The 19,286-nt window shown below is 39.3% G+C and overlaps 2 protein-coding genes across 2 annotated transcripts in view; one reads left to right on the forward strand and one right to left on the reverse strand.

Moving 5' to 3' along the window:
* Positions 1–19,286, reverse strand: part of LOC127526110 (craniofacial development protein 2-like) — a 1,015,936-nt gene that overhangs the window by 158,148 nt on the left and 838,502 nt on the right. The window lies entirely within an intron of this gene.
* pstpip1a (proline-serine-threonine phosphatase interacting protein 1a) overlaps positions 1–19,286 on the forward strand; it is a 229,282-nt gene that overhangs the window by 153,592 nt on the left and 56,404 nt on the right. Inside the window, exons 5-7 of the mRNA XM_028822610.2 lie at positions 1,768–1,874; positions 4,957–5,019; positions 19,130–19,234. Of these exons, the coding sequence (XP_028678443.2) occupies positions 1,768–1,874; positions 4,957–5,019; positions 19,130–19,234 (275 nt within the window). The remainder of the gene's footprint in view (positions 1–1,767; positions 1,875–4,956; positions 5,020–19,129; positions 19,235–19,286) is intronic.

Consider the following 19,286-nt stretch of genomic DNA (forward strand, 5'->3'; position numbering starts at 1 on the left):
CAATTGAATGGACCACAAGTGGATTCCAAACAAAGTGTAGAAACATCTCAATGATGATCAGTAGAATGGGATACACCCAAGCAAAAAAGTCCACAGAAAACCTTAAAAGAAAACAGATAATGGTAGATAATTGCAAATCTATGAAGTACATGATACTTCAAGAAGTAGGGATAAAAACTATCTATGATAATGGCAAATGTAAAAAGTGTGATTTTAGGAGCTTTTTAAAAATGTTCCACAGTATTAGCCTGGTTTATCTCTATCAGTAAAACATTCTTGACTTTTGGTTTATAAAAGCAAAAGGCCACCTCACCACTTCTTTTATTCTTAGCTCTTGACATAATAAACAAAACCACAGTTAAATTATCTAATATTACAACTGGGAATACAAAGATACTACCTTTTAAAAATATCCAAGTAAGAAGGAGAAAGATTATTCAAAGTTTTACATACCATTAATGGTATTTTGAAGTTGTTGTGTTATTGCTAAGACTGGTAAAATGTGCTCACGTTTTCTATTGCTGATAAGATTCTTGCTGCTTCATTCTGTAGTATCTGCAAAATTAGTGTGCTTTTTATGCAGTCCTGGTAGGAGTGCACTACAGTATTCCAGTCAGCTAAAAAAACAATGGTGAAAAAAATTAAAAACTGAAATCTCTCTATTTTATATAAGTATTCATACCCTCAATGTAGTTCTTCATAGAAACCCCTTTGAAAGCAATTACAGCTTTGAGTCTTCTAGGGTAAGACATGGAGGTATTGGGCAACAGCTCTATGAGGCCTTCAGAAATAAAGTTATACTGTAGATGCCTGTAAGTCTGGGAAGGAATTTAAAAAGATCTCCAAACAAATGAAAATCAACAATTCCACTGTCTGAAAGATCATCTACAAGTGAAGATGATTTCAAACAACCTCCAACTTGCCCTGGCCAGGCCACCCCTGCAAGCTGAGTTCAAGAGCAGAATGCAAATGCTGAAAGAAGTCTCTAAGTACCCCAGAATTTCATCACAGGACCTTCAGGTAGCTCCTGCTATTGTTAATATCTATGTGGGAGGTGTGATAGGAGCAAATTTTTGCTGTAGAGAAAGGAAATGGGGGCAAAAATAAAGTTTGCCCTTGAGCACCTAGTTAAATACCAGAACCTCTGAAACAATGTGCTCTAGACGAATGAGGCAAATAGAGTTGTTCAGCCATAGTACCATATCTGGGGATAAACCAAAGACAAAATTTGACCAGAAGAACCTGATAGTACAAACTGTAAAGCATTATGTTAGACATGTTATGGTTTTGGGGCTGCTTTGCTGTATCAGGACATGGGCAGCTTGTCATTGCAGAATCCACTATGAATTCTTCATTGACTATAATGTGGCATCATCCATTAGAAGATTTAAGCTCAACCTAAAGTGATCCATGCAGCATGACAATGTCTCTAAATAATATACTAGTAAATATAATAAGGGATAGCTGAAAAGAAGGAAATGGAGGGATCTGGAATGGACAATTCAAAGCTTGAATTTATTTTATTTGTGCAATGCCTTGGCCCTAATTTATTAATTGATGTATGCGAATGGAGCCATCTGGGCATTACTGGTCAACCCCAACTGCACAGTGGGATATAAAATTGTGTCATATTCAGTATGGCAAATGAGTCAAAAAAGAAGTCTTATGTAGAGGAGATTCATTTAATTGGTAGCCTTAGGGTTGCTAATGTGGAAAGCTAATAAATTCTGTTGTGGTTCAATAAAATAATGAATCCTCATCTTGCAGAAATGGAAAACATAGGAAATTTACACATCCAGGTGGCAGGACAGTTGAAGGAAGAAGTAAGGAGATTGGAACAATATCGAGAAAGGCAGAAAGAACAACGAAAGAAGGTAAGTGACACTTGATTTTTAATTCTACATTCTACGGTACTTTAACAAAATACAAAAACAGAATTTCACTTCATGGCATAGTACTAGGGTGTTGTACCGTGTTAGCCATTATGAATGTAGAGAAAAGCCAAGCAAAATGACACCTTTTATTGGCTAACTAAAAAGATTACAATATGCAAGCTTTTGAGACAACTCAGGCCCCTTGTAATCTTGCCTGAAGAAGGGGCCTGAGTTGCCTCGAAAGCTTGCATATTGTAATCTTTTTAGTTAGCCAATAAAAGGTGTCATTTTACTTCATGGCATACAATACAAATGGAGGTGTTTTTTAATGGAATGACTTAACCTTAAAAATTGATATTCAGAGCATACATACATACTGCTTCCACAGCAGAGCTCTGTTAGAGTGGATTAATATGCTGGAGTATGACTTAGGTTGCATCAATAGTTAATAAGGCTAAAGTTAAGATTTTATTTTATTGCCACAATATTAGAGATATTATAGAATTTGACGTGATGGGCTTATCCAAATAAAACTTCAATATAAACATACAGCTTAAGGAAACCAAAATCACCATCCCCCCACAACCTTCAAAGCAATGCGCTTATCTAAACACATTCATAGTCATCAAAAAGACACCTCATCTATAATGTATGGCAAATAAAACAAAATCATGATGTAAAAACACTCTTTTAAGCCCAAAATACTAAGTAAATGCTTTTCAGATCTTATTGGTAAGTACTGTTATAAAGTCTGATAGTCCTGGTCTTGATAGACCTACGTCATTTATCAGATGAAAAAAGAATGAATTAGGAAGTGTGTGGACATATCTGGATATCTTTATGTTTCAGTCTGAAATAATGAAGAGAGATAATAACCATTATTTTCTGAATTGTTCTTCCACTCTTCACCCGACCACTTCATTATACGACACAGTGATGGACTTTCAATAAGTGTTTTGACTTGATGGCTAATGATTGTTAATGATTGCTGTATCTCTTTAACTGTCATTTAAAGAATGGCCTCAGATGAGATTTCCATAATGCAAGCATTGAACTCCACTGTTTGAATGTCAATGAATGGAGCTCGAAGGTTGTCAAGGTTATTTGTAGGCCTTCAATGACTAAGGAATTCAATTCTCATGCCACCAATCTAAGAACTATAGAAGCATGAGTTTCTGCATGGGACCAGCTTTTACAAATTTGGATCCTCCTGTTTCTGTCTTCATTGACATTTTTGTCTGTTTTATCAGATAAGCATTTAATCTCAAAGTGAGCTATTATTTGATGAATCATGTGGCATCATAAAGGATATTCCATGACTAAGGTGTCTCAGCTGGTAGTGTTAATTGGTCTTTTTTAGGGTGGGCCTGCTTCATGTAGTCACCCCAGGTAGTCTTTCTTTGGCTCAGCTGTCCTGTGAAGAAGGTTCTACAGAATGACGGTGCTAGTTGTCTTTATCTTGGTGATGATGCATGTCTGTTTGACACCTGCCTGGGTAGTGAAGGAGTCTTTTTCTGTCCAATTGCAAAGAATAGATGCAATCATCAAGTCACAGACCAGCTTCAAAACAGTAATACATTTGGTAGAACTTCAATGTTTAGAATGGATGTTTCCAAATGGCTTTCACATTAATGAAAAGGCCTTCTTTAAATCAATGGATGCAATATAACGTTTTTGTTGCTAAATTTACTCTGAAATTGCTGGCTACAAATGTCATGTTGGCAGTACTTTGGGATGGTCTGAAGCCATATTGGGACTCAAGAAGATCTTTCTTGGTATTTTTGGCCGATGAATTAGGAACATATATCATATTGAGGATTTTCTCAGCATCGAGAAATGGTAACAATACTGACATTTTTGAGGTTGGGTGGAATTTCTTTGACATTGTAGATCTTGATATTAATCGGCTGACATTGCATTCATATCCCTCACCACTCAGCTTGAATAACTTTCTGAGGAACCCATCTAAGCTTCAGGCTTTGCAGTTCTCCTTCATTTGCTGGATGGTGCAAAGATGGCCCAGAAATGCATTTTCTGGATGCTGAGGATACTTTTTGAACAGTGCCATCTGTCATTATCTGTCATAGAGTCACTTCACAATTCAGCAGGTGTTTGGAGTGCTTCTTTCTGTGTTGCAAGATGGCAACATCAGTTTAATTAAGGACTGGTGACGAGGGAGACCTTTAAGCTTGTTCTGTTTAGGATTTTCACCATTTGAGAGAAACACCTTCTATCTATCTATCTATCTATCTATCTATCTATCTATCTATCTATCTATCTATCTATCTATCTATCTATCTATCTATCTATCTATCTATCTATCTATCTATCTATCTATCTATCTATCTATCTATCTATCTATCTATCTATCTATCTATCTATCACAATCCTGCCTAGAATTAAATTCTCTGTTAAGGTACCCTCTGTGCCATCAATCCCCTATTGACTATTTCTAAGGGCTGCCTGGGTAAATACAAGTCTGAAACACATCCTGACTGTCCTGTTGACCTTTGTAACCTTTTATAGTGTGGTATTTAAGGAAAGGAACTGAAAGCTCCTCCATTACTTTCATTATGTATAGTTAACAGCTAAGTGTAAGGCTTCATATCACAGTGGTCAACTAAACCGCTGAAGTGTCCTGATATCTTAGCGTCAAACTGAACTAAAAATGCAACTTGTGTTCTTCATTTTTTACTTATACTGATGAGATTTCAGAGTCCTTTGACAGTATTAAGGTACTCTGTAATGTTACTTTGTACAAGATTCTTACTATTCACTTGAAGTTCAAGACTTAATAAATGTAAAATACAAGCAAGAAACCATAAAGAGTATTATTTTGTTTATTATTTTGTTACATCACAAGAAAATGCAGGAACATTTTCTGTGAATGATGCATATATTTCTTCACATTGTATAAGTAATAGAAACATGGTTAATAAGTAGGTCTGGGGTCCTGCCTTGGACTCATTGCTCCTGGGATAGGTTCCAGCCCCTGTAACTACCTGAATTGGGTAAGGCAGGCTTGATAATATAATGTCATGTTTTGATTATTAAATTAATATAAATTGTTTTTCTGTTATAGTTTGAAGGAGTCATGGAAAAAATGCATAAGCTTAAGGTGAATGTTTACAAGAAAACGACTGAGGTAAGTGGATCAGCTGCAATTCTTTTCATCCAACTCCATTTATTCAGTAGAACAGATTTTACATCACTGATTTTTGAGTCACACGTATTAAGCCGGTACAGTTCGTGTTTCACTATTACTGTGCATCTGAAGTTGTGAACAACTTGCACTTAAAAGTTGTTTGTTAAATCAATTCACCCTTCAAAAGTTTTTTTTTCTGATCCATTTCATTGACATAGGGATCAGAGCCAGAATCAAAGGTGGCAAAACTAAAAAGCACACCGTTGATTGTTGCCTTGTGCTCAATGCTACCATGATAGGCTCTGGCTCTTCAAAATCTTAATATAAAATAAGTGGATCAGAAATGGATAGATGATTAGATATAGATGGATGGATGGAGATCAGGTGTCACATGTATAAAACTTGCATACGTATGAGAGGTTCGAAATGTGTGTATGCAACATTTCACTCAAAAGTCAGGATTTATAAAAGTAAACTTGATTGGAGATCTTGGGTATATTTATGATAACTCTGATGCATGTGGGCACAACATTTTGGAGAAGTAGGAAATGATGGCACCCTAGATAAAGTAAGAAAATGCAGCAAAACCAGATAAATGATGACTCACTGATGTGTATAATAATTCATACCATCGAGTTATTATAATAACGTGTTGATGTGACAAAAATATCAAAGCTCAAAAATGATGAATATAATGCACGGACTCTATTTTAGTTCCCTCATTAGAAGGCCAGTGCAGCGTGTATGTGCTGAAGAACCTTATTTGTTTGTTCATCAGTTTAGATAGGCTACCTGCTGTTACTTTTCAGGATTAGAAATCAAAGAACAGTAAAAACACAGGTGTGATTCACTCCTTGGTACAGAAAAATATATATACATTGTGATAATAATTAGACCAAGACATCATAAAGGTTTGGGGCATCCACCCGTATATATTGTTTACCTGGCTATAAAAGTTTGAGTTTTAAGAGCACGATGTGCATAGAACAGAGTCCAAAAGAGAAGTGATTCTCATAGACAAAAATGGAGGCTTTAAAGGCCCACTGAGGAAGTGACGTCAGAAAAAGGGGCGGAATCAGAAGTGATGTCTTCTGGACCGGATGTGACGTCAGCAAAGGGCCCGGCACCAGAGGTGACGTCAGCAAAGGGTCCGGCACTGGAGGTGATGTCTTCTGGTTCGGAAGTGATGTCAGCAAAGGGGTCGGCACCGGAAGTGATGTCTTCTGAGGCACCGGAACCTTGCAGGATTTCCCGGAAAAGGTCTGTAGGGAACTGAGAAAGACAGTCAGTGCACTCTGCCGCCCCCTGGTTGGATGTTTTATTACCATTACTCATGTCCTTTAGCTGCCTCCTATTCGCACATGTGTGACAAAATATATAATATATGAATATCATGCCCTAAAGCCCAATGGTTTGACACAATATGGTTTACTTGGCACTGCTTGAAAACTATGCAAATAGCCATATTCAAAAGGAACAGACTTTTAGGGAGCAGCAGGATTTTTTTTATGGCTAACTTATGAGCCATTTTAGGCTCCAATGAGTCATTTGATTTTCCTAACATAATCAAAGCTTTTGACAGCACTCATAGCAATAACAAGAATGATACTATTTTACTGTAAACAGTGACACTCCATTAACACACACGTCATGAGCAAAGTCAAAATGAGACTGACAAACATTGTGGCTTGGTGGCCTGGGTCAATCCAGGATTCATTTATTTCGAGGCAAAATAATGTTGGCAGATGACTTGCTCACAGTGCTGCTGTACATGATGGCTGGCTTGTTGGTGAGGTAACTGTCTGAACCCTCAGTTTTGCACATGGACTATACTATTCATTGTAACAGCAATCCTGTCATTACTTGTGCCAGGTGATAATGACTACCTGCTCAAACACTGGTGTCTTACATCTTCTCCTGAACCCACTCTTAAATGTCATGTGGAGCACACCATAAACGCAGGCGTCGGTGTCTGGATGTTTCAGGTGGGAGGCTGCTCTTCCTGCCAATGAAAGTCTGCAACATTATGACTGCATGTATGTGAGGTTGATGAGCATGGTCCATATATGGGGGTTTGGGGCGCATTCACATACGCACATTTACAAGACAATTGTGATTATTGAAGGGTCATTTGTATATAAATGTGTGTACGCCAGGTTTAGTAAATCATATTTTTTTGGCGTATGCATTTTTTTTTTTTTTTTGGTTTGCACATATTTTCATATTGCTAACAGTTTTATAAATGAGTCCCTAGGAAACACGACGCTCCCTTAACTGACCTAAGTGTTCGGATAATCACAATGGCCTCACTCCATGCTCTAATAAAGCTGTCATGCTTTGACCTTGCCCATGACTTTGGCTGTACATCCTAATATCCAATAGTCATCATGCCTCGCGTATGTTATTATATTATATAGCAATTGTGGTTACTCTGCATTCATTAGAGGTCTAGTCAAACCCAGTTGAGGGTGGGTCAGTTAAGTTGCTTATCCTTTTGGCATGATAGTGCTTTTATTTTTTACATCCTCCATCTTTAATATGAATGTATCAAAACTAAAGAATGTGAAATTTAGGTTAGGTTGTCTATTGTATTTTCTCGTGCGTAGCTTTTTCATGAGGAGTCCTAATTTTATTTCTCCTCAGTGTGCAATTTCATTAAATGTCCATCCATCCATCCATCCTCTTCCGCTTATCCGAGATCGGGTCGCGGGGGCAGCAGCTTGAGCAGAAATGCCCAGACGTCCCTCTCCCCGGCCACTTCTTCTAGCTCTTCCGGGGGAATCCCGAGGCGTTCCCAGGCCAGCCGGGGCACATAGTCCCTCCAGCATGCCCTGGGTCTTTCCCGGGGCCTCCTCCCGGTTGGACGTGCCCAGAACACCTCACCAGGGAGGCATCCAGGAGGCATCCTGATCAGATGCCCGAGCCACCTCATCTGACTCCTCTTGATGCAGAGGAGCAGTGGCTCTACTCTGAGCCGCTCCCAGATGTCTGAACTTCTCACCCTATCTTTAAGGGAAAGCCCCGACACCCTGCGGAGGAAACTCATTTCAGCCGCTTGTATTCACGATCTCGTTCTTTCAGTCACTACCCATAGCTCATGACCATAGGTGAGGGTAGGAACATAGATCGACTGGTAAATTGAGAGCTTTGCCTTAAGGCTCAGCTCCTTTTTCACAACGACAGACCGATGCAGAGCCCGCATCACTGCAGACACCACACCGATCTGCCTGTCGATCTCATGCTCCATTCTTCCCTCACTTGTGAACAAGATCCCGAGATACTTGAACTCCTCCACTTGGGGCAGTATTTCGCTCCCAACCCTAAGAGGGCATTCCACCCTTTTTCGGCTGAGGACCATGGTCTTGAATTTGGAAGTGCTGATTCCCATCCCAGCTGCTTCACACTCAGCTGCAAATCGATCCAGAAATAGCTGAAGATCACACCCTAATGAAGCAAACAGAACAACATCATCTGCAAAAAGCAGTGACCCAATCCAGAGTCCACCAAACAGGACCTCCTCAACGCCCTGGCTGCACCTAGAAATTCTGTCCATAAAAGTTATGAACAGAATCGGTGACAAACGGCAGCCCTGGCGGAGTCCAACTCTCACTGGAAATGGGTTCGACTTACTGCCGGCAATGCGGACCAAGCTCTGACACTGGTTGTACAGGGACTGAACAGCCCTTATCAGGGGATCCGGTACCCCATACTCCCGGAGTGACACGGTCGAACACCTTTTCAAGGTCCACAAAACACATGTAGACTGGTTGGGCAAACTCCCATGCACCCTCCAGGACCCTGCTAAGGGTGTAGAGCTGGACCACTGTTCTCCAATCAGGGCGAAAACCACACTGTTCCTCCTGAATCCGAGGTTTGACTATCCGATGGACCCTCCTCTCCAGGACCCCCAAATAGACTTTTCCAGGGAGGCTGAGGAGTGTGATCCCTCTGTAGTTGGAACACACCCTCTGGTCTCCCTTCTTAAAGAGGGGGACCACCACCCCGGTCTGCCAATCCAGAGGGCACTGTCCCTGATGTCCGGGCGTATCTCATCCACCCCCAGGGCCCTGCAACCAAGGAGTTTTTTGACCACCTCGGTGACCTCAGTCCTAGAGATGGGGAAGCCGACCTCCGAGTTCCCAGGCTCTGCTTCCTCATTGGAAGGCATTTTAATGGGATTGAGGAGGTCTTCGAAGTACTCCCCCCACCGACCCACAACGTCCCGAGTCGAGGTCAGCAGCGCACCATCCCTACCATATACAGTGTTGACACTGCACTGCTTCCCCCTCCTGAGATGTTGGATGGTGGACCAGAATCTCCTCAAAACCATCCGAAAGTCGTTCTCCATGGCCTCCCCAAACTCCTTCCATGCCCGAGTTTTTGCCTCAGCAACTACCGAAGCCGCATTCCTATTAGCTGCCTCCAGAGTCACACAGGACAAAATGGTCCCCTAGAACTTCTTCTTCAGCTTGACAGCATCCCTCGACGCCAGTGTCCACCAACGGGTTTGGGGATTGCTGCCACGACAGGCACCGACTACCTTACGGCCACAGCTCCAGTCAGCCACTCAAACAATAGAGTCATGGAACATGGCCCATTCCAATTCAATGTCCCCCACCTCCCTCGGGACGAAGTCGAAGTTCTGCCAGAGGTGGGAGTTGAAGCTACTTCAGACAGGGGACTCTGCCAGATGTTCCCAGCAGACCCTCACAACACATTGGGGCCTACCAGGCCTGACTGGCATCTCCCCCACCATCGAAGCCTACTCACCATCAGGGGTGATCAGTTGACAGCTCCTATGCTTGAACATGGTGTTCATTATGGACAATCCGTGACGAGCAATGCTCGACTACTTCTAGCCAGAACCTCTTGACCTCTTCATTAAATATCATAAATATTAATGTATTTATCTCACACTCCTGGTTAATCCGGTGAGTTTTCTGATTCCCGTGTGCTGTTTGATGTTGTTCGGATACCGCAGGAGACTTCAGTCATTTTCAGTTATGTCTACCAGGTCTATAGTGTGTAGACTGCATTCCTATTGTGTTGCAGTCTCGCCAAGTGAGACCAATCAGGAGAAATCACAAACTAAGAGCACACCAACAATATGGGCTGGAAGTTGTCAGTGGAAGCAGGGAGATGAGAGAGTGCATATGTTTTAATAGACACAGATGAAAACATTATCTTTTAAAATTGTTTCACTAGAAATGTTCATATTTGACTGATTTTATCCATGTGGAAATCCACTATGTCTATTGCAGGTCAGGTCAGGTTGGGGAGCATGCACTGGTACAGCACGTTGCTGCACCCACCAAACAGCTCAGGATCCTGGGAGGCAACCCTCCCGACAGACACGCGGTCCAGTCCCACCCTCTAGAAATAACCATCTATCTGCTACAGCCAGGTGTTACATGGGCGTCCCCTTGGCCTGGTCAAGCCGCTCGGGTCCTCAACAATGAGGATCACCCTCAGGGAATTGTGCCACATGGCCATAGTGCCGTAATTGATGCTTCCTAACAATGCAGGTAATGTGCCTCATTCGGGTCTCCGTGAGCAACTGCTTGTTCAACACAAAATCAAACCAGTGGTACCGAAGGATTCTCTGAAGAGACACAGTACCAAAGGAGTCCAGTCTTTGTCTCAGCTTGATGCTACTGCTGCTCCCCATTCTTTATTTCAAGTAGCTTATACATTTCTTGTGTGACAATCATGGTTCAAGCAGCAGTCACAAGCTACCACTGTAACATTTATTAAAAGTGGTCATAGTTTTAAAATGACACAAAGAAAAGACTCAGATTTACTCATTTCATTTTATAACAAAAAAATCTTAAGGGCTTGTTAGAGTAGCATGAAGGAGATCTGAACAGAAGATCTGATCTTGAAAGTGCCATGTTGAAGATGTTAATTGTTTGCAAAAGATGGAGAAATAACTAACCCTGTTGTGGTTTGGTTTGCTTTTAATTATTTTATTTCATTTATTTATTTGCATAATGGTTGATGCTGCTGCCTCACACCTCCAGAGTCCTGGGTTCGCATCTCAACCAAGTCACTGTGTCTACAGTTTGCAGGTTCTCACCAAGTCTGGATAGGTTTTCCTACAGGAACTTCAGTATTTGTATGGGTGATTTAGAGTGTCCTGTCCCATGTTTGTCCCTGCACTGTGCCTACTTCTGTACATATCAATATAGAGCCAATGAAGCTATCACATAAATGTTTGAGATAAGGTGAGACATGTAAAGCGAGAACAGTCAGTGGCAGAGACAGGACTTAAACCGAGGCTCTCGGAGCTGCAAGAGAGTAATATAGTTAACCTCTGTGCCTCCTTATCATGTTTTAAAATGCGGAACAAAAATCCTTTTTTTTTTTCTTCAAATGAGCAATTCTGCTGCTTAGAGTAAGGAGAACTAGCAAAGCAGCTGTGTGGTTTCAGCACAAAGAATTTACAGCATGCTACGCACAAGACAGGAAGTTATGTTTTGACAGTCATAAGTTATGTTCTCTTTTGAGCTCACGCTACTGAACGCCTGAACATTTTAGTCTTTATTTTTAAAATGGCTTTCTATTTAGATTAACCAGAAAATATGACTGCTCAGTGACTGCTATTGTATGAAGCAACTTTAATAGTACAGTCTATGCTGGTCATTGAACATGCAGGTTGTGGCAAAAATTCAGACATTTGTGTATTAACACAATTAAATTATCAGTAGCCTACCAGATTGCCTTTGTTAATTTGAATAAGCCAGTTATAATTTAGTGTCTATCTTTAACAACAAAAGCAACAATTTTTATTTCTATAGCACATTTTCATATACAGAATATAGCTCGACTTGCTTAACAAGATGTCAAAGAAATAGTTACAAGAAAAGAAAAGTCAAATTAAATTAGGCAAGAATGATAATGAATAAACAATAAAAAAATAAATCAATATGAACTTGCTTAACATGGATATATAATTAGCACAAAACTAAAGTCCTTATAAGTAATATATTCCAAGTCTGTAATGATGAGTACAACGATAAGGTCAGATGGCCAGGGAACCAGAAAAAAACATAAAAAATTCTAGATAAGCTGGAGAAAAAAAATCTGCAGGGGTTCCAAGGCTAAGAAACCCACCCAACCCTCATTTGGCATTCTACCTAACATACAGTAAATGTTCTTAAGTCATTCCTCATTGTTTCCAGATTTCATCCCTGAGGATTTGACGCAGTGGGTCTCATGGACAGACCCTTCATTCAAGCATCACATGTGGCTGCACAGTACTTTGATCAGGTGGTGGTGGTGCAAAACACCACCACAGAAAAAAAGAGAAAGCAGAGAACAGTAAAGATTAGTAAAGTTTACAAATTCCCAAAGAATATGATAATTCTATGCATGTATACAACTAAAATGTAGCTACAAAAAATGGCAAATTTAAAAAAAGGGGTTTTAAATGTTTTTAAATGCTCCACAGCGTTAGCCTGGTATATCTCTATTAGTAAAATATTCTAGATTTTTGGTGCATAACAGCAAAAGGCCACCTCACTACTTCTTTAATGCTTAACTTTTGGAATAATAAGCACCCCATTATTAGAAAATCTTGGAATGTATGGTGTAAAAGTGGAGACCAACAAAAATAAAGAGTTAGGGCTCCACCGTGGTGACCCCGTATAACTGAAGGATTTGAAAAACAAAAATCGTGCAGCACTCGAAGAAATGTCTTCTCAGACATAAGTTTATGACAGAACTGGAAACAAGGTGGCCAGTTACAGGTTATGGTCATGTGACAGGAAGAGGCGGGTCCAGGCTGTTGATTAATAGAAGTGACTTTAGTGATGGAGTGGCTGTCAATCTTCTGCTCTGCAGACTGAGGGAAGGAGAAGGCTTTAAAACATAGCACCAGCCTCTAGTCCAGCAGGTAATTACTGTCACCAAAACCCAAAAGTTGTTTCCCATGCGCACACAGGTGACAAAGGGGACAGGCACTCCAAAATATAACAGGGAGCAAAATTATTTAAGACTTGGAAAGGCATTTGTCTATGTATTTCTAATGATGAAGGAAGCCATATTACACTTAATAGAATTTTTCAAATTTATGTAGAATACACAACTGTTTTATTGGGTCAGTTATTAATTTTAACGCGTTACATTGCGGTACTGGCCTTGGCATCCTATCCAGTTCCAAGGCAGGTTTCCTGAAGTGCACATGCACCTTTCACTGTGAGTACTGCTTTAAAGTAATTATAAAGAATATTGTAAAGGGTTGCACAGTGCTTGGGTAAAATATGTAGATTTATAGGATGACTGGTCATGTCAGAAATAAGTGCAGGGCAGAAGGTGCATTCAGTACTGCGGCATCCGTCCCAGAATCAAAAGTGCTCAACCACTTCCAAGTTCTTGCTCATCAAGACTGTGACTCTGTTACCTTTGGTTTGGTATGTTGGATCAGTGGATCACCTCTAAATAAAGTTGGTTTAGTCAGAACACTTGGTTAATCAGGGGGTTAACAAAGCATATTTGCCCAAGTGAAAGGGAGTCTCATATGACGTAGTGCTCACCTAATATGACATCTCCAGTGTTGTTTGAATAAGCTAGTGAACAAACCTGGGGTGCATGCAACTGCCATCCTCTCCATTCGAATAAAGGATGTGAGCAGAATGTAGAACTGACAAAGTACTCTTCTTGGTCATTTGGCCCTTCTCTTATGTTAATTCAGGTAAAACTGAACAGTGGAGAAGGGTAAGTGAGTTTCTTATGTTTTGGGGTAGGATAGAGTGGCAGAAGTTTAGGAAGACCCAAAGTGTCTCTTGTAAGGGCTGAGACTTAGAGAGCTCATTTCTTGGGAAGGCATAGACACAGCTTAAATAGTAAATGGAGAAAGGAAGCTTAGATCATCTCAGTTCTATTTGATTCTATTTGATTCTATAGTCCAAAGAGGGAAATTTGGTTTATCAGCTAGTTTTACAGAGAGACCTCTGCATAACATTAAAAAATGCATCCGCAACGAACCCAGCCATCAAGCATAAACTTAGTACAAATTAACAAAATAATAGCAGTGAACACTTATGGAGAAACAGTAGATCAAACATATTACATATAAAAATTACACCAATATTTGGGCTTGCCTAATAATTGATGCAAATGCTAACTGCATTATCTGATTTAAGCCTATGGATGTTTATTAAGGTTGAACTTATTTAGAAGGTCAATGCCAGTTGTGATAAACGAGCATTTGAACCTGTTGCTTTTTAATCTTGGAACCTGTGAGTTGGTAGCAACAACTGAAACCGAGAATGTAATCCTGTCTGGCAGGATATGCTCTGCTTTCCATAATACTTGTTTATTAAACAGATCTGTGAGATTTGACTGTTGAGACCTTGTAATTTTACTGCTCCATTTTACAATTGAATGTATTCTGTTTTTATTGCTCACATTAAAATTTCCAAACTAGAATATCAGGAAAATTAGCAAATACTGTAACAGACCAAACAGGCCACGTTAAAGAGTTGGGGCACCACCTTGGTGGCCTCATATAACTGAAGGTAGAAAAACACACAATAACTGCAAAGACATCTTCTCAGATGTGAGCTGTCAATTGAACTGATGTCAAGATGGTGGATCTTCCAGTGTAAATCCTTCCTGCAGGAAAAGGTGGGTCCAGGTGGATGGACTTAAGAAGTGACATCAGTGGTATTATAGCCATCAATCTTTCAGTCTGCAGAGGGAGGAAGAAGAAAGGCATTAGTACACAGCGCCAACCCCTGGAGCAGTGGGGAATTACAATCAGAAGAGCACTTAAGCTGAGGCTCATGATAATACAGACTCAATACAAGATTTATAAAAGATTGACAAAATGGTAGGATTCACACTAAAGCCTCAGCTTCCTTAAATAGTAGAGGTACTGTTGTCTCTTTTTGCGCGCTGCTTCTGTATTTTCATTAAAAGTCAGTTTTGAGTCTCTTATTGTCCGCAGATATTTAAAACTGCCCACAACTTCCACTGCCTGGTCTTTGATGACTTGTGAGTGAATGACGTTTCTTCTAAAATCAATTTTTATTTCCTTATTTTTTTTGTAACATTTAAGTGTAACATTTAACATAATCACCTATTACTGGACCCGGGCTGGTTTCATTCTCATTCAGTAGGCTTACAATTACTGAGCCATCACTGTATTTTAAGATAAACCTGTTTTCAAATTTAATATGACAACCATTAGTATAGAAAATGTACAAAAGTGATGAAAGAACACAGTCCTGAGGGGAGCCTGTGGAGGAAGACAGCATGTCAGGCAGACAACCATTGATGTTCACTCTGTGAGTCCTGTCTGTTAAAAAGTCAGTCTGCCATCCTACCAAACTGAAATCCACATTCAAATCTTTAATGAGATTCTCTGCAAAAAGGTTGGGCTTGATGGAGTAAAAAGCTGAGGAGAAGTCTACAAATAGGAGCCTTGCGTGAGTCTTCATGCACTCTAAGTGGTAACATAACAAATGAAGCAAAGTGACAATGGCGCCCTGTGTTAGACTGGTAGACAAAATGAAATATACGTAAGAAACCCTGAGGTTTCTCTGTCATCTACCTTATTAGAAGTTTTTCAGATTTTTCATAACCTGTGATGTTAGAGCCACTGGTATTACCTCATGTAAAGTTTTAGTGTTTTTGTTTTTAGCTACTAGAATAACTATTGCCTGTTTCCACAGCTTTGTAATCTACTTCTGCTCTAATAGCTCTCTAAAAATGAAATAAAAAATGGAGCTGAGCCACCTAGCAGAAGATTTCAAGAGTATCCCATTAAAGTAGTCTGATTCAGGATTTTAATTTGTTTTTAATTTTCTAAAAGTGTTCTCTATGTCCTTTTGAACAAAAAAATACCTCACCCTTATCCAAAACCGCATGCCTCCAGCTTTGCGTTTGCTTAGTAAAATAAGACTGCTCAAATCTCAAGTAGTATTTATTAAACTCATTAGCTAAATTAGAGATGGAATTAGGTCCGTGTACTTTTTGGTATTTGAAATTTCATTTTAGAAGCAAAAACGAAAATACGAAAAATGAAAGGAATTTTCAGATTTTGATTTTTGATCAAAGAATAAAATGATGGAAAATAAGGTATTTTTTAATTCTGTGGTAGCAAATAACAGTGATAAACTTAAAATTACACATACTTTTCTCGATTTATTTGTGATTCAAATAATGAAAGTGTAATAGCTCAAAAACAACAAAACAGACGCAATGTCATTGTCTGAAACCGGAGGTACTTCTTCTTCTGTGCGATTTTTGATGTCACGTACGAACAGTCCTCCTCCTCATAACACATCGACCGACGACCTTGAAGTTACACTACATGGCATCAGTAGAGGATGGATCATTACATTGTTTTTCGGAACAGTAAAAGAGTCGCATCTGAGTCGTATCTTTCAGGTAAAAATACAAGCTTTGCAAACTTTGCTTCATTGATGTGGCAGTTCTTTTATGAATGTTATTGTTATTACTTACTGTGAAACAGCTAACATTTGGCGATTTCATTTACTAACACTAAGTCTGGCAATTTTTATAGTGCTAGCATTTTGAATGATTGCTCATTGACTTTTACCGGCTACTATAGCGAGTAATTGTTTCGAGTATTAACAGTGCGCACAAGTGTAACACGTTAGGAGAGCAACGTGATTTACAGAAAGTTTTCTTAACATGTGCTACACTTGTCAATGATCAACCATTCACACATTTACACACATTCAAAATGCTAGCACTACAAAATTTTCCAGGCTTAGTGTTAGTAAATGAAATCACCAAATGTTAGCTATTTCATAGTAAGTAACAACGTTCATAAAAGAACTGCTACATCAATGAAGCAAAGTTTGCAAAGCTTGCATTTTTACCTGAAAGATGCGACTGTTTTTCTACAGTCATGTCCTCGTCCCGGAGTGAACATTGAAATGTTCTTTTAATTCTGAAAAACAACATAATGGTCCATCCCCTGCTGATGCCATGCAGTGAAACTTCAAGGCCGTCGGTCGATGAGTTGTGAGGAGGACTGTTCGCACGTGTCATCAAAAATCGCGCAGAAAAAGAAGTACCTCCGGTTTCAGACAATGAACATGCGTCTGTTTTGTTGTTTTTGAGCTATTACACTTTCATTATTTGAATCACAAATAAATCGAGAAAAGTATGTGTAATTTTAAGTTTATGACTGCTATTTGTTACCACAGAATTAAAAAATACCTTATTTTCCATCATTTTATTCTTTAATCAAAAATCAAAATCTGAAAATTCCTTTCATTTTCGTTTTTTCATTTTTGCTTCTAAAATGCAATTTCAAATACCAAAAAGTACACGGACCGAATTAAAACCAGAAACCCTTACATGATTTTTAATTTTCGGCTGATGATGGCCAGCTAAGGTTTTAATGCCAGACCACACAGAGCTCAAATTTTGTGTGGACAGATTCTGTTCAATTTTATCCTTATAATCAAGTTTAGCTTTTTTAATGCTAATTTTTATTTCTCCCAGTGCAGCATGTACCTCATTAATATTGCTTTGTCTAAAAGCACTTTTCTTTTTATATAAAAACGATATGATAGATTTGTGGACCCAGGGCTTGTTTCTCAAGATAGGCCTTTAAGGTTTTGGTTGGGATTAGCATGTCTTCGCTAAACATAATAAAGCTGCTGATAACATCTGTAGGATCATCTAAATCAGTGCTTGCATACTTTAACAGATCTCAATCTGTATACTGACAGTGCTCCTGTAGACATTAAATTGAATCTTTACTCTTTTATCCATTTTTTGCTGCCAACAGCACACTATCGGTAGCTATAGCTATCACAGATACATCACTGTGTATAAGAAAAGGATTTTTCCATCATATTTAATAAGTTTATTTTCAAAGTTAAAAATTGTTTGCGAAGCCAATATCAAACAAAGCGCTGGTAGTTGTTAATATACTTGACAACTGCAAGGTCAAACTCTTTGTTTTTTACACAAAGTTCAGATGCCATTCTATGTGCACCACTGTCTTTCATAAAGTCTTGCAACAATGTCACAGAGTCATTGACTAGCAATAGGAGTCAGTGATATCAACAATACAGTTGTGTTCTGAAATATGAAGAAAGAAATGCTGTGCCCACTGGAAAGCATTAAACAGAGTGCTGATGAAGTATCTTCACAAAACTAACGATAGTATAAATATATTATAATAATATAAATGATTACATGGAACAATTAAGGAGAATATTTATTTGGATGACTGTGCAAACTAGCTACTATCATTTGCATTGTTACCCATACAAACGTCAGTTTATTGTGTGACCTTAATGTCATTTAACCTTCCAATTGTAAAATATACATGAAAATCATCAGAATATACTATTGTAAACTGTACATATGCTTTTACTTGAAAACTGTCACTATTTTTGACTTGATATACTTTATTAATCTCCAGGGGATATCATCTTTTTGCATGAGCTTTTGTTGGTCCAAGCGCAGGGTCAGCCATTTTACACCTCACCTGGGGCAATTTCAGGATAAGGGCCTTGCCCAAGGGCCAAAGGAGTAGGATCATTTCTGGCAGTAAGGGGATTTGAATAACTATGGACCTCCCATTTATAAATCTGTTAAAAAGCAGAAACCAACCCTGAATGGGACACTAGTCCATTGCCAGCATAAACACACATATTGTCAGTTTATGGTCACCAGTGGAGCTGAATTGCACATCTTTGGAATTAAATCATTAGAACACTCTAGACGAGAACAGGCCATTCAGCCCAACAAAGCTCGCCAATCCTATCCACTTCTTTCTTCCAAAATAACATCAAGTCTACTGTCTGCCCCACTACTTGGTAACTTTTTCCATGTGTCTATGGCTTTCTAATGTTTGTGTGAAATTTACCCTTAATGTGAAAATGTGGAACTAAAGCCGGAAAAAGTAACTGCAAAGACCAGCCTGAGATTTCAGCCAAGGATTCTGGGGTTGTGTGACAGAGACAGTACCCCCGGCAGCACCTTTTCCACAATACAAAGATTACATGTATACATTTTTAGGCCCTACAGCATACTGTAGGCGGCCCAGTGGGATTATTATCATAGTTGTTCAACAAATAAAATATTCAATTAATTTGTTCATTGTCCTCTATTTCAGGCAAAGAAAAATTATGACCAGAAGTGTAAAGATGCAGATGAAGCTGAGTATGTTCATGAAAAAATAAGTAACTTAATGACTGCTACACCTAAGCAAATTGAAAAGGTGAGTGTTTGACAACAGAAAGTGCACGTGTCATGTTTGGCCTGATCAATCC

Source organism: Erpetoichthys calabaricus, chromosome 17 (assembly GCF_900747795.2).
Source record: "Erpetoichthys calabaricus chromosome 17, fErpCal1.3, whole genome shotgun sequence".
NCBI lineage: Eukaryota > Metazoa > Chordata > Cladistia > Polypteriformes > Polypteridae > Erpetoichthys > Erpetoichthys calabaricus.